This window comes from Triticum urartu, chromosome 1A (genome assembly GCF_056163025.1).
Source record: "Triticum urartu cultivar PI428250 chromosome 1A, HENAU_Tu73, whole genome shotgun sequence".
NCBI lineage: Eukaryota > Viridiplantae > Streptophyta > Magnoliopsida > Poales > Poaceae > Triticum > Triticum urartu.
In genome coordinates, this window is record NC_141873.1 from 555,307,143 (window position 1) to 555,321,620 (window position 14,478).

Genomic DNA, 14,478 nt, shown 5'->3' on the forward strand with positions numbered 1-14,478 from the left:
GTTGCATATCACTACTAATTTTGTATAGTTATAAAAAAGATAGTGTGGGAGAGGGGAGCATTGCCCCCCCCCCCCCCCCTCCCTCCCCCTCCCACACCAAGCTATGGTATAAGGTTTTAAGGGATTTTTTAAGGGCTCGGATTAAGGAAAGTGTAGTAATTTTGGCATCCTCAAACATGTATATTTTCTCCCTAACTTTGTGTCGGTGGAGGGTGGCGCAGTCGTTCAGCGCATCTCTGATCCATCGTCGCAATACCGATCACTTGTCAATTTGGCACTTTTAATGGCTCAGATTACCGAAAGTATTATCATTTTGGCACTCCCAAACATGTATACTTTCTCTTTTGCACCCCCAAATATGTCGGGTTTCTCGCCGTGGGCTACCTCATTTCCCCGATGCTCGGAAGGTGTGGAGTCCAATCACGTGTGAACTGAGTCGTAGATGCTTCCCTTCTTGGGTTTGAGAAGTGGAACGAGAGCACCTTGTGCGGCGGCTTAGAGATGGGAGGGAAGAAGGAAGATGGGGGGGGGGGGGGGGGGGGGGGGGGGTGGACACATGCACGTGCTTCTAGACAAACATCACCACGTATGGCATGCAGATAACGATGGGGAGTGGGAAGAGAGAGAGTGGGGAAGATGCATGTTGTGAAAATCTTGTGATCCACCCGTCCATTAAAAACTTGCATTCTCAGCTGTTCGTCCACTAAAAAGAAAATCAAAAATCGTATTTCTACGCAGGACTTTTACAAAAAAAATTGTGTAAGAGCATCTTCAGCCTAACATGGCAAAATTGTAAGAGCATATACACCTATGGCCTTTATTCTATCTTCCTTCCTCCTCTGCCCACAACCTTTGCGCCCACCCACCATCTCCATCACCTTCGGTCTCCTCTTGTGTATAAGTCATCACTGTCCACCATCCCCCTCAGCCGAAACATTAGTATTAGATTAGATTAGTGATTGCACCATTGCGCATTGGCTAAACATCTATCAAGGTGGGAACATCTTGTAAGACCAAATGTAAGCCGGGTCAGAAAACCCCAAATCAAACAGACTCTAGTGCTTATTAACATGAGCTCTAAAAGTAACACCACAACTATATATAATTCCCATAAAAAAACACATAGAACTATAATTTACATTAGGAGTACTTCTATCACAATTCACAACGGTTCATGACGTTTTTAGATCCTCCACACATAGAAGACTGATTTACCTAGATTATCATACACAAAAGTGGTAACATCACTCCAAATGTACTTGTGGGGATCACCACAACTAAGCCAGAAGCTAACCTAGAAGCTACATGGACAACCGAAGGTTGGATAACATAAGAACTAGTAGAAACTTGATAAAGAGCTGAACTTCATCTCGGACTTGGTTTTCTTACATCTCAAAGAGGCCTTGCCCTCGGTCACTACCACCAGTCGTCAGCTCCATCCCCACCATCATCATCGTAGCCACCGTCAAAACCCCCCGCGACGTCATCGTCGTAGTAGTCATCACCGTTGAAGAGGTCATCACCAATCCCAGCACCGCCTATGTCGTCATCACCACCCCCTCCGTTGCAATCATTGCCGATCTCATCGCCCTTGCCGTCTTCATCACACAGAAATTCAGCATCGTGCTGGCCTCCATCATCCTCATCTCCGCCCTTGTCCATGGACAAACCAAGGTTCTCCTCCTCATCGTAGTACTCATTCATTTTCTCCGCCGCCTAGACGGACACACATAACGCAAAGTGTTAATTAAGTCGTGGCATTCCACAAAAATGCATAACGGTGGTGGTAGTTAAGTTCGCTGGCTTACCGTGTCAAAGGTGCCATGGTCAGTGGGAGAGAATGACACACCGTGCTCAGACGAACAGTCGTAGTATTCATTCGTGGCATGCACGTCCTAGATAAAAATTCATAGCGGCGCGTAAGCCGTGACATTACAAAGTGAAAGAGAATGCGTAACGGTGGTCGAGAAGTTTGCCGGCTTACCGTCTCGAAGGTGCTATGGCCAGTGGCAGAGAATGGCTGCGCGCCGCCCCAGCCGCCACCGCCCGCTCGACCTGCTGCTCCCTTGGCACCTCCTGGGCCGGCCCTGCCCGCGCCCACCGCGCCTCCTCTCGGGCCGGCAGTGACCACGCCTCCCGAGCGCTTAGCATTGCCGCCGCCGGCGACCTTGGCCTTCCCTTCCCCGGCGGTGGCCGCCTTGGAAGAAGGCGTAATGGCTAATGATCGGTAGGTTTGCCAGCTTACCGTCTGGATGGTGCTATGGTCGGTGGCAGAGAACGTCGGCGCGCCTCCCCATCCCCCACCGCCCGCGCCAGCTACTGCCTTCGCGCCTCCCCCCGGTCCGGCCCCGCCAGCGCGTTTACCGTTCCCGCCGCGCATGGCCTTGCTCTTCCCGGAGCCGGTGCCGGCGATGGCCGCCTTGTTCACTCCCAGCTTCTTGTGGTAGCCCTTCCCCATGAACGGAGTACCGCGCCACGCACTCGATCGATCTGCTTCCTTGGAGTCTGCTTCGATCGCGTTTTCAAGGCTAGGGGGTGCGAGATCCGCGGAGGGCGTGAATGCGGTTGATTGCGGGGAGAGGAGGAGGTGGAGAAGAGAGCTCCGAGTAGAGACGAGACGGTAAACACTATTTACCCACCCACGATCTATATTAAAACGCTGAGGAGAGTTTCTCTATGCGCGCCGCTTGTTGCATGCATGGCACGGAGGGGCCGTGCGTGGCTTCTCGGTCGATGGACACGCATGACACGTACCGTACCGGCGCATGCATGGACTGATCCACTTTGGGCAGAGGCAGCTGAGAGGTCACCATGGTCGATAGGACTTGGGACTGACCACCGACCAGGACATGTCACGTAGCCATGGATAGAGATCTCTGCAACAAGGGACGCTGACTGAAGGCACTGATCACTTACATACATCGGATTAGACTAGCAAGCAAAGCAGGCACTGCAACTCTACATGGTGCCTTTTGTCATTTATCCCGCGCGCCGCGTCATTAGTTTTAGCGAGGCCACAACAAGTTCACTTTGCTTATATCCAGTCTACTATTCTGATCGTAGCATAGTTTACCTAGTTTGATTCTTCTACAGTTAAAGATACGTATGCTGTCTCACACACACAGAAAGAATTACTTGGCATATCTTCAATTCATCATCAACTTCATCTGCGACCGTTGTTTGTACCGAGATCAAGCCTATAAGCTGTAACTACTTATTATAGATGTAATTGTTTCTTCAACTTGCTGGAATATGAAAGTATTAATTATTTGATTCTAGGTTGTTCAAGATTTTCTTGAACTATGACCCTATTTCTTGGAATTTCTATCCCATCCCTATTAGACAGAAATGATCGATGAAAATACATAATTCGGACATGATAGCCATCAATTTTCACTGTGGGCAAAACTTGCCAGACCAATGCCGGATCTAAGATCAACGGTCCAGGAGCCCGTTTCACGGTAACAATGTGAAGCCTGGTATCATCTAAAACTTTCCCTGCCACATGGAGGCGGAAGGCCGACTGTTGATCCACACTATTTATTGAGGAAGAATTAATGTGGTATCTCATAAGCACTAGGTGTCGTATGGACGAAATGCAGACAATTGCCATCTTACATTTATCTTTGAAGTACATTTGTGGCCATGGTTTGTATCAAGATCACATGTATAGACTAGCTTACAATGGCAGGCTTTATAGCCCGCTTACATGACAATTTGGCATATGTGAAGAAGAGAGAGATATAAAAAAGTAAGTGAAATTGGGCTCTAAAATGCAAGAATCTAGTTATACGTGTTTTTAGGAAAATACAATAAATGTGAAGAAAGAGAAAGAGAGAAGGTAGAAAAAGTACCAAGGGAATCTCTGATGCATACCCTCAAACCACATGCAACCGTTCGGACCGAACTGTCTGGTTGTTCGAAATCCCGCAAACCGGAAGCTGGCGAAGGGGGCTTTGCAGGAGTCCGAACCGCCGTCACATAGGACTCCGACACCCCGACCCACTAAAAGATGAGGCGGAGCTCATGCATTTGGAAGAATGAATTTGTGGCATTGATATTACCCTTTAAGAAGACATAAAATAAATAAAAACTAAATAAAAATAATTTATAGTCTTCTATGAAACAATGAATTAGTGCATTAGTATTACCCTCTAAGAAGAAAGAAAGTGAAATACAAACCAAATAAAAAGATAATGAAGTTTCTAAGAAAGAATGAATTAGTGGCATTGATATTGCCCTTAAAGAAAAAACCTAAATCAAACAATGACAAAATTTGCATGCAATATACATAGAAATTGCGCTTTTTTGTATTATGCAAGAATAAACATATAATAGTCATTTTTTCTAAGAAGAAATGAATTAGTGACATTGGTATTACTGTTAAAGATTAAACAAAATAAAATAAAAGCAAAAGCAAACTTAAACTAATGTATTTATCTGAGGAAGAATGGATTTGTGGCATTGATATTACCCTTTAATAAGAATGAAAATGAATAATAATACCAAAACAAAATTAAAATAATGAAGTTTGTTAAGAAAAATGAATTAGTAGCATTGGTATTACCCTTTCTGAACAAAAAATTGAAATGGATATAAATCAGATAATGAAATAATTTGTACACAATATGCACAAAAATTGGAATTTTAAAAAATATGCAAAATAAGCATATACTAGTTACATTTTCTAAAATTTTTTTTCCTAAGAACAGATTAATTAGTGACATTAGTATTACCTTGAAAGAAAAAGGAAATAAAATAAAAACTAAAACAAAATCAAAATAATGAAGTTTTATAACAAGTGACATGAGTATGACCCTCCAAGAAGAAATAAAATCATTATAATAAAAAAGAACGTGCACACGAATTAGCATTGAAATTGCACTTTTTTGGATGCAAAAAAAAAATCATATAATAGTGCAATTATTGCACATAGTGTATGGTACTCGAGAGCGGCGTTGCGAAGGCCGAGCGTCAGATAGCTCGGTATCTCCTTCGTGGGTATGGGCCTCGTGATTGATTCTTGTAAGGCGTTTTCAAGGTATACGGGTCAGTATACATCTGCGTGAACAGTACAAATCGTATGTGAGTTGCACATTGTCAGGCCCTGCTCGCACAGGTTAAATGGATGGGGGCATGTCTGGGTTTCGAAATAGCACAGGATAAACCTGCCACGGCTGCAGAGTTGCAGCTGCAATAATTGTTGAACCGGCCCAACGTAAATGCAGCTTCAAAAAGTATCACTTTTCTATTCGCAATTTTCTGTGTATGTACTGTATGCTCATCTTTTTTCACATACACTAATACTCAAATTAGTGTGTAATTTGCTACTGATTGCAAATAATTAACTAACTGTGCCTCTTTTTTAAGAGCTCTCTTAAGATGGTTCCCTCTTACCCCATAAGAGGCAAGAGAAATATTTTATTTGAATCGTCTCATCAAGGATATGTTTGACCACACTAAAAAATGTAACACGGCAATTACTTTTCAAAAACAAATGTTTAAAATGTTTCCTACATCTACTTTTAATATAATAAAAGTTCACATTCGAGCCCCGTACGTATATGTTGTATCTACCATATGAAGACAAATAATTCTCGTGTTGTAAAATATGATGCATATTCATGTGATCGTAAAAAAATATACACGCACTACAAAATACATTATTATTATTCGTCATCATCGGTATCTGTATTTGTATTATTATGGGAGAGCCAGTAAACAAAATAAATTTACACATGCAATGTTAGGAACATGTATGACTTTCTCTTGTGTGAGGAATATACAAAACCTTCTCCATTATACATTTTCTTCTCTAACAAAAAAATTGTGCAAGAACACTGGTACATATGGTAGCTTTGTTACAGAAAAATTCTGATGGTATTTTGACTGCTTTTTGCTATGATTTTGTTGACTAGTATTCATTTTTGGTGTTTTCTAAAAACAGATTCTATGGATTTTCTATTGTTTAGGTCCCAAACTGACAAATCAAAACATGCATAGACATATAGGACAGAACATAACAAAATTCTTATTTCGTTTGTTAGACATAATGATAAGGTGCTGAAAAACAAATCAATCATGAATCCAATGGTATTGATATGGTGGCGTATATGTTAATATAGTTTTTCACAAACTTGTTGAAAGTTTATAAAGTTTGGATTTAGAAAAACCTAATATACGAAGTAAATAAGAAGGGATGGAGTAATAGTTATATCAGCCTTGAGAAGTTAAAATTAAACGGTCTATGTTGCTTTGAACCACCTTGAAATTTCTCTAAAAAAAGTTGTGCAGTCGATTGGGTGCTAATAGCACATGTTCATTGTGGATTTCTCGATTTCTATGAAACTAATCCTCAAATTAGTGTGTGATTACCTACTGTTTTCTGAACAAAAAGTAGCTAATTGCGACTCTTTTCTTAAAAAAATGTTGTGGCGCAGGATTTCTCTGTTTCTACAAAACTAATCCTAAAAATAGTGTACAATTAGCTACCTTTTTAGCAAATAATTAGATAACTGTGCATTTTTTTCGATGCTAAAAGCAGACTATCATCAGGTCGTTTTTCCCATCCTTAACAAAACTCGACTTAATCCATCGTCTCGAGTGTATGCACAGATTAAACACAAACACATAGGAGTACACGTGATGATGTGATGTGACATGTTCTGCAAAAAAAAAAAATGAAGGCGCAGCAGTATCATGTGCCTGTCGCCAGCCCACCTGTTTCTTAAATGTACAGCATGGGGCCTACTCTAAAATACGGTGATATACAAGGCTGCAAATTGCAATACATGTTGGCGCATGCATCCCCATGCTTGTTCGGAGGGGTGGATTAGGAGCTACCTGCAGACCGGCCTCTGCAATGCTTTTTTGATGGTACTCCCTCTGTAAATTAATATCTGACGTTTTATGTCACTAAAGTAATGATCTAAAATGTCTTATATTAATTTACAGAGAGAGTATTTGTGTGTATATATTTACACTCATCAAACATCCCAAAAATTCCCACAAAAAACCTGACTTATAAAGAAAAATAAAACACGAAAGCAAAAACACGTAAAAACAGAAAAGACACACGGAGAGAGGGGAGGGCTGGGTGTTCAGAAGGCTACAAATAGCTTGTTGGGTCGCACAACTTATTGGACCAGCCAATTAAGGAATTGGCAGACCCAAAATAGAGAGGCCAGTCAAAATTTTCCAGTTCAAAACAAGACACATCACACAGCATGAAAAAAGGAGCACAAATCTTAAACATGAATCAACATCCAGAGAAATTGAATGGCCCAAATTTAATTTTAAGGCAACTTACATCTAGCTAAACCGGCTATATATTATGCGTGAGAACATGTACGTAACCGCATCGGCACTATCAGCACAATTTGACACTAGTTAGCAAAAAAATTCAAGATCTGACCCTTTTTGATGACGCCACCCATCGTGATGTTTTCGTTGCACAGAAGACGTCAAATTTTTCCCTGACTGACAACCTAGCGTTGCCATTCGTTCAGTGTCCGACTTGGCACCACATGAAACGCCGAGGATCATGGCGTTTACCTCGTGACAAAAACGCCAGAGGTTCTAGCGTTTTGCCCCCGGATGGAGACGCCACAGACCGTGGCATTCACGTGTTCGTTTGTTTCCGCCGATACATATGGCTGTGTGTGTGCTGGATGCTCGTACGTGTGGATGCATGGCAAGCGACCTAGTGGCGCACCTTCCGAGGCGGGCTTGTGCGTTTCTGCCTTGTCTACACACAGCTAATCAAACAAAGAGTCTAGAATCTCAACAACATAAGGTTTGTGAGATTCACACATAATCAGTAGCTGCTTCTCTGTCATCCAAGAGATTACTTTAGTGTTGAGTTCTATTTTCTTTCTGAACTTTGTTTCATTTCAATGAAGATGGAACAGGGATGATGCCTCGATGCTTTCTGGTTCTAAAAAGATAAGTTGAAAAATTAGCATTAGAGAAGTGATTGCACCATGCGCATTGTTAGGCAGTTAGACCATCATTTACATCGTTCATTATAGGACAAGACGAAAATCTTTGTTAGCCGAGCGTAAGCCGGACCAGAACCCCAAACCGAAGAGGTCATAAAGCTTAACATGAGCATTGCAGGAACAACATACAAATATAATTTACATTATTAGCTGTACTGTTGCCGCAAGGGTTCAGGATATTGTTAAGATCCCCCATACCAAAGACTGATTTACCTAGGCTATCATACAAAGAGTGGCAATACGTCTCCAAATCTCCTGGCGGGGAACCCATGCACACGCAAAAGCTAAGCTAGATGCCAAGTGGACAAGTGAATCTAAGATTATAACATAAGAACTAGCAAACCCGATAGCGAGACTTCATCTTGACACCAAGACTTTATAGATGCCTCAAGTTCCTTGGTCCTCGTTCCTGGATCACTACCACCAGTCATCAGGACCATCCCCAGCATCACTGGGATCGTAGAAATCGTAGAAACCCCCGGCAATGTCGTCGTCGTAGTAGTCATCGTCACCGAAGTGGCCATCACCACTCCCGGCGTCGTCATCACCACCACCATCTGCATCAGAAACAAGTTCAGCATCCTCCACGCCCTCTTCCTCGTTGTCCATGGATAAACCTAGTTTCTCCTCCTCATCGTAGTGCTCATTCATGGTCTCGATGGCCTAGAAGAACACATAACGTATGGTGTCAAGACGTGACATTGCTTAAGAGGATAATGCATAATGGTGGTGGTCAATCTTACCTTTTCGAAGGTGCTATCATCGGCTGGAGCGAATGGGGAAGAACAGTTGTTCTCCTCCTCCTCTTGGTAGTACTCATTCGTGTCATTCACGGCCTAGAGACGAAGAATGCATAGCTGCGTCAAGCCGTGACATTACCCAGAGAATGCATAAAGGTGGTGGTCGACTACTGGTAGTTGAGTTCATCGGCATAATTACCATCTCAAATGTGCCATCGTCGGCGGGAGCGGATGGCGGGCCGTCGTCGTCGGACGAGCAGTCGTTCTCCCACTGGATGTAGTACTCGTTCGTGACATTCACTGCCTGCATACCATGACATTATATTACTAGTACTCATAGGACGCGGGGTGTTGGCCGTGAAGTTCGCCGGCTTACCGTCTGGAAGGTGATATGGTAGGTGGCAGAGAACGTCGACGCGCCTCCCCAGCCCGCACCACCTGCTCCCTTGGCGCCTCGTCCCGGTCCGGCACCGCCCGCACGGGCTGCGCCTCCCGAGCGCTTAGCGTTGCCGCCGCCGGCTCCCTTGCCCTTCCCTCCGGCGGGGGTGGCCGCCTTGTTCACGCCCAGCTTCTTGCGGTAGGCCTTCCCCATGAGCGGAGTGCCAAGCCACGCACTCGATCTGCGATTGTCCTTGGGGTTTCGAGGAGAAAAATTGTATGAGACCGGGTCTCATAGACCAGCTTGTGAGACCCTATCGGATGAGCGACATGTGGCATCGACAATCTCAGAGCACCCTAATCCCACTTCACGTCCCATCTCAATCCCAACTGCTGATTCCCGATTCCAGAACCCCACGTACGTACGTACATACTTCATCGCTCTAATAGGTACGTGGGACTAGGGTTTTCTTTATTTTCCTCGCGTCTATGACGGCCACGCCCAAGGGCCTCGACGGCAGCGGCCAACCGGCACGACGCAGCAGCGAGGACCTCTCTTCCACGACCTCGCCGAAGAAGCTCGTCGGAGGCGGCCTGTCGGACGACTCGTCCATGGCGGATGCATGCCACGATATTGGCCCGGCGGACACCATGTTCACGGCGGCCGTGCAGCAAGATGCATCCAGCTGCTATGTGATACCGCAGTCCTCCACGGCGGCGAACTCCCGGCCGGCCGGTGGCTCCATCTATGTGTAGTACTTTATTGAAAAAATCATCATGGCAATAAATGTATTTGTTTCACAAAATCATCATGGAGTTTGGGCAATGAACAATATAATTTCATGGGAATCAGTACATGGGATCGATCGGTGGGCACGAACTTGTGATATACAAGCACGTAACGGAATCCAGCTTGATACGTCTCGGCGCTGCTGTGGACAAAGCGAGTTGCTACGACCACTCACGGCGTCTTAGTGTGCAGCAACATGACCGTCGAGTCCGGCCAGAAAGCAATCATGGCATACTCCCGCCATGGTCGAGCCCAAGCAGTCCGTCTCGCCGCGACGATGGAGACAAGCAAGTGCACCGGCAAGGAGCAGTTAGACGCGTCTCTACGAGGAGTCAGTCCGGCCGTCCCCAACGACGCCTTGACGCACGGCTGCCATGAACGTGCTGTCCGCCCGGCCAACATCGTGGCATCCATCCGCCATGGACGAGCCGTCCGACAGGCCGCCGGCGACGAGCTTCTTCGGCGAGGTCATGGAAGAGAGGTCGCCGCTGCTGCGTCATGCCGGTTGGCCGCCGCCGTCAAGGCCCTTGGGGTTTGGAACGCGACGACAGAGACAAGCAAGTGCACTCGCAAGGAGCAGTTAGACACGTCTCTACGAGGAGTCGGTCCGGCCGTCCGCAACGACGCCTTGGCGCACGGCCGCCATGAACGTGGTGTCCGCCGGGCCAACATCGTGGCATGCATCCGCCATGGACGAGTCGTCCGACAGGCCGCGTCCGACGAGCTTCTTCGGTGAGGTCATGGAAGAGAGGTCCTCGCTGCTGCGTCGTGCCGGTTGGCCGCCGCCGTCGAGGCCCTTGGGCGTGGCCTCCATAGACGCGAGGAAAATAAAGAAAACCCTAGTCCCACGTACCTATTAGAGCGATGAAGTATGTACGTACGTACGTGGGGTTCTGGAATCGGGAATCAGCAGTTGGGATTGAGATGGGACGTGAAGTGGGATTAGGGTGCTCTGAGATTGTCGATGCCACATGTCGCTCATCCGATAGGGTCTCACAAGCTGGTCTATGAGACCCGGTCTCATACAAATTTTCTCCGGGTTTCGATCGCTTGGCTTTCTTGTTATTGGTAACTGCGGGTGTGCGAGAGATTCGCGGAGGTGTGGATGGCGGTTACTTGTTGCGGGGAGGTTGAGATATTTTATCCACGATCCTGAGGAGATTGGCTCTATTCGCGCCCTGTTGAGTTTGCATGCATGCACGACACGTTCGGGCCGAGCGTGCGTTGCATGGACGAAGGCCACGCGTGACACGTTCGGGCGCTTGGACAGACTGGCCAACAATCCAAAACATTAACGTGCGCATCAGGGCATCTATAATGCAGACGCTTAGAGCAGGCGTTAAGAAATAAAATCCTAGCCGATCTGGTAACTACCTGTTTTAATCCCAGCATCGGCCGGCAACCGGCTGGCATCGCTGCCTTAAGAGGAGTCGGACGCTTAGGCTAGTTTGCTGCGGATTGTTGCTTTTTTAATACAATCCAAGCGGCTGTTTAAGCGGCCGTGCGTTGGAAGCTCAAACTTTTGCGGTCGGTGCCTAATAAGATCCCACTGTTTTTCCTCTTTAAGCGCCTACTTACGAACGCGCGATGTGCGTTGGAGATGCTCTCAAAGGCGCCTCCTCGCGCGTTCGCATGTACGAGTACGACAAGCATCAAAGGTGCCTCCTCGCGCGTTCGCATTCCTCGCACGTTCGCATGTACGACAAAAAAATGCATCCATCAGGCTCCCATCGGCATCGCTCATCCCCGTCTTTACTGTGGCGAAGTATAAAAAAAACTAGCGATGGATCCCTTCCTTCCCTTGGAAGGTAACTTCTACTTTTCTTTCGCCCCACATCGTCACATCAGCTCTCGCACGCAACCTCCAAAGCCTCCGCCGCCGCCGCCGCCGCCGTCTCAGCCATTTCTCTCGTCTGCTCCTCCCCTTTCCCCTGCCCTAGCCTATTTCTAGCCCTCCGCCTCTCCCTTTCTTCCTCGAGTACGGCAGAGGAAGGGGGGCCGCGACGGGAGAGAGGTTCTCCACCCCTGACAGACGACGTCACCGCCTCCGACCTCGGCCTCGTCTGCAGCAGCAGCACGGACCTCTGCCCGTGTGTCTCTGTCTCGCTGCTCATCCTCCGGGAGGGGACTCGGAAGGAGGGTCGTGCTCCTGGTTGGGATCTCCGTGCTCCCTCTCCTGCGCCTCTGCATTCGATCTCGTCACTGGTGAGTAGTGCTCTGCTCAGCGTGGGGATGACCTATGAGATTCTTAGTTTGAAATCTAATGTGAATCTCCTAAAAACCGATGCAAATCTGTCTTGAGAACATAACCTTCGAATCACGGAACCTTGAGATATTCTGAAGCTTTATTCCCAAGCCTGAAAATGACTAGCTGGCTAGGTTAATCATCGCTCCGAGGAAATCAAAATCTTCTGTGGGAATGGCCCCTCTGAATGTTCTGAACCATCCCTTGATGCCGCCTCTAGGTCCGTCCAGGCCCTGCCGTCCACTTGCTGACTTCTTCTTGGCGCAATGGGTTGAGTACGTTGGTCTGTGTTAGTCTCGAGTTTTGGTCTTGTTGTAGAGGTCTTCGGCAGCGGTTGTGATGCGGCTCGGTTGCTCTGTGGCTTGCCCAATCGCCATCGGCATGAGGTTGGCCTAGGTGAAGCAAGTATTGTAGTACGCGTGGTGGGTGTGTTTGGTGGATGTGGATGCTAATTCCTGTGATTGGCATTGTAATGGCCAAAAGGCATTCTATCCGGCTTCTTTGCCGCTTCTTCTTTAATATATGATACGCATGCTCATGCGTATTCGAGAAAAATATTTTGAACCATCCCTACCCATATAAAGAAAATGTGGGAGCGGGACGGCGGGATCTGCTCCAGGCGGTGCGGGACGCGCTACTGTCGCTCATGCAGCAGAACGGCGTCGACCTGATCTTGTGGAGGGCGGGTGAATTATTTCTGTTCTTTATTTTTTCCCTATTCTTAACATTGGCAAACAATCTCAGGATTTCGCACATGTGCAATCTTCACACTCAATAATTTCTTGATATAGAGTCGAACCAGAACATGTATTAAGGGACCATGACATATCTAGCATCGGTATCTGAAGATGGCAAGATCTGGTCATGGCATCTGACTTTTGACAAGTCAGTATCTTCCAAGAAAATTAATCCTGCTCGGCCTCTTCGCGTGGTTCGTTGAGTGCTGGGTCGTGCCATTGTCTAACTGGGTGCCCCTCGCGGCCGCCGTCTGGGCGATCATTCAGGTAGCTGTTGTTTCTTTCCCCTGTGTTGGTCAGATCATAAATGGATTCATAGTTCGTTTGATGCCATCTTACTTTTAGTATAGCATGTATAATATCTTATCTTGGGCATTCACATGATACTTTGTAATTTCTGAAAGAGAAACAGAGTGTGAACTATAGCTTTTTATTTGTTAGGAAATTCTGATATGTTTTGTTTTGTTAAGTGCTAATAATGATTTTGAAAGTGAGATTAGCAGCAAACAACATTTTATCTAGGCCCCTAATGGTTCTGTTTGTCTTCTTAGTTCTCACCCTTTTGTATCCGTGATGCAGTATGGGGCTGTAGAAGATTTGAACAAAAGATGGAAGCACCATATACTGAACACAACAGTACAGTATGTGATGTTTCCTTGCTCTATTTACGTTATTGTTTGTTTATGGAGATAGTCATGCTCATTTTACCTCTATAGTACCTTACAACTCCAATAAAGCCTTGGGAGGGGTTGAACAAACTTTTGATTGAAGTTCGGCCCAACTACATGGAACCGAAACTATCAAGGAAGTTCCAATCTACTGTCGAGGTGAGCTTCTGCCTGAAATTATATTTCGTGCTTGGATGCAACTTAGTAGTTGGTAGTTCAAAAGGTTTCGCAAATAACATTAGATTATACTATATGCATTTGATCCATGGAAGTTGATTATGTAGAATCAAATCATTTCAAAATTCCTTTTGATTTTGTTGATTTGAGGTAGACAGTACACCTGCTGCAGTGGACTTCGTCGTCTCATCGGCATGCTCGCCCGCGACAGTACACCTGTTGTAGCTCCGGTGAGATGCTGGAGCTCATGGCGGCGCTCACGGCGGTATACCTCATACTGTACCTCAACTAACATATTGATCTTCTACTTCTTTTCTGATCAAACTGGGAATCATACTATTCTCTTTCTGTCCAGTAAGCCCCACTAATCACTAGGTCTCATTACTCTTTCTATCCGACGTGGCATGTGAGAGCGGAGGATAGAGGTTGCCACGAAATACCCAACCAATGCACTTGTCGATCGTCTTGCTCTTATCAGGTAGTCGTTTCAATGAAAGTATATCTGCCGCCTGTTCATTTTTCAATTCACTTTCAATAGACAGTTTGCATTATCTGTTTTTTTTTGTGGGAGTTGAAGCAAAGAATTTGTTATGTTTCCTTATGATGTGAATCTGAAGTGTTTCTTGCTAACTAAGAACCCTGCACAGCTAGATGCTGCACTGTCGGCCCTGAATCCTTGGATATTGGGAAGTTTGAAGAAGCATGTGGTGTAGGTATGTTTTTGCAATCAATATATATATTTA

At 46.0% G+C, this 14,478-nt stretch overlaps 2 protein-coding genes across 2 annotated transcripts; both read right to left on the bottom strand.

Moving 5' to 3' along the window:
- Nucleotides 1-1,078: 1,078 nt before the first annotated feature.
- On the bottom strand, nucleotides 1,079-2,485 carry LOC125538870 (uncharacterized). The gene is made up of 3 exons (XM_048702181.2): nucleotides 1,985-2,485; nucleotides 1,809-1,895; nucleotides 1,079-1,716 (listed from the first exon to the last, which is right to left on the bottom strand). Exons 1-3 carry the CDS (start codon nucleotides 2,456-2,458, stop codon nucleotides 1,417-1,419), a joined length of 861 nt encoding a protein of 286 aa, XP_048558138.2. The 5' UTR covers nucleotides 2,459-2,485; the 3' UTR covers nucleotides 1,079-1,416.
- Nucleotides 2,486-8,417: 5,932 nt separating this feature from the next.
- LOC125538881 (uncharacterized) lies at nucleotides 8,418-9,332 on the bottom strand. Its single transcript, XM_048702194.2, has 4 exons — nucleotides 9,117-9,332; nucleotides 8,940-9,044; nucleotides 8,744-8,836; nucleotides 8,418-8,663 (listed from the first exon to the last, which is right to left on the bottom strand). The coding sequence occupies exons 1-4, from the start codon at nucleotides 9,330-9,332 to the stop codon at nucleotides 8,418-8,420; spliced, it is 660 nt and encodes a 219-aa protein (XP_048558151.2).
- Nucleotides 9,333-14,478: the final 5,146 nt, after the last annotated feature.

Bases quoted from the DNA above. Each gene is read 5' to 3' on its own strand.
- LOC125538870 (XM_048702181.2), bottom strand. From the start codon at position 2,458: ATGGGGAAGGGCTACCACAAGAAGCTGGGAGTGAACAAGGCGGCCATC. The intron at 1,896-1,984 runs GTAAGCCGGCAA...ATTTTTATCTAG, and splicing joins GCCATAGCACCTTCGAGACG to GACGTGCATGCCACGAATGA. The intron at 1,717-1,808 runs GTAAGCCAGCGA...GTGTCCGTCTAG, and splicing joins ACCATGGCACCTTTGACACG to GCGGCGGAGAAAATGAATGA.
- LOC125538881 (XM_048702194.2), bottom strand. From the start codon at position 9,332: ATGGGGAAGGCCTACCGCAAGAAGCTGGGCGTGAACAAGGCGGCCACC. The intron at 9,045-9,116 runs GTAAGCCGGCGA...CATGGTATGCAG, and splicing joins ACCATATCACCTTCCAGACG to GCAGTGAATGTCACGAACGA. The intron at 8,837-8,939 runs GTAATTATGCCG...CTTCGTCTCTAG, and splicing joins ACGATGGCACATTTGAGATG to GCCGTGAATGACACGAATGA.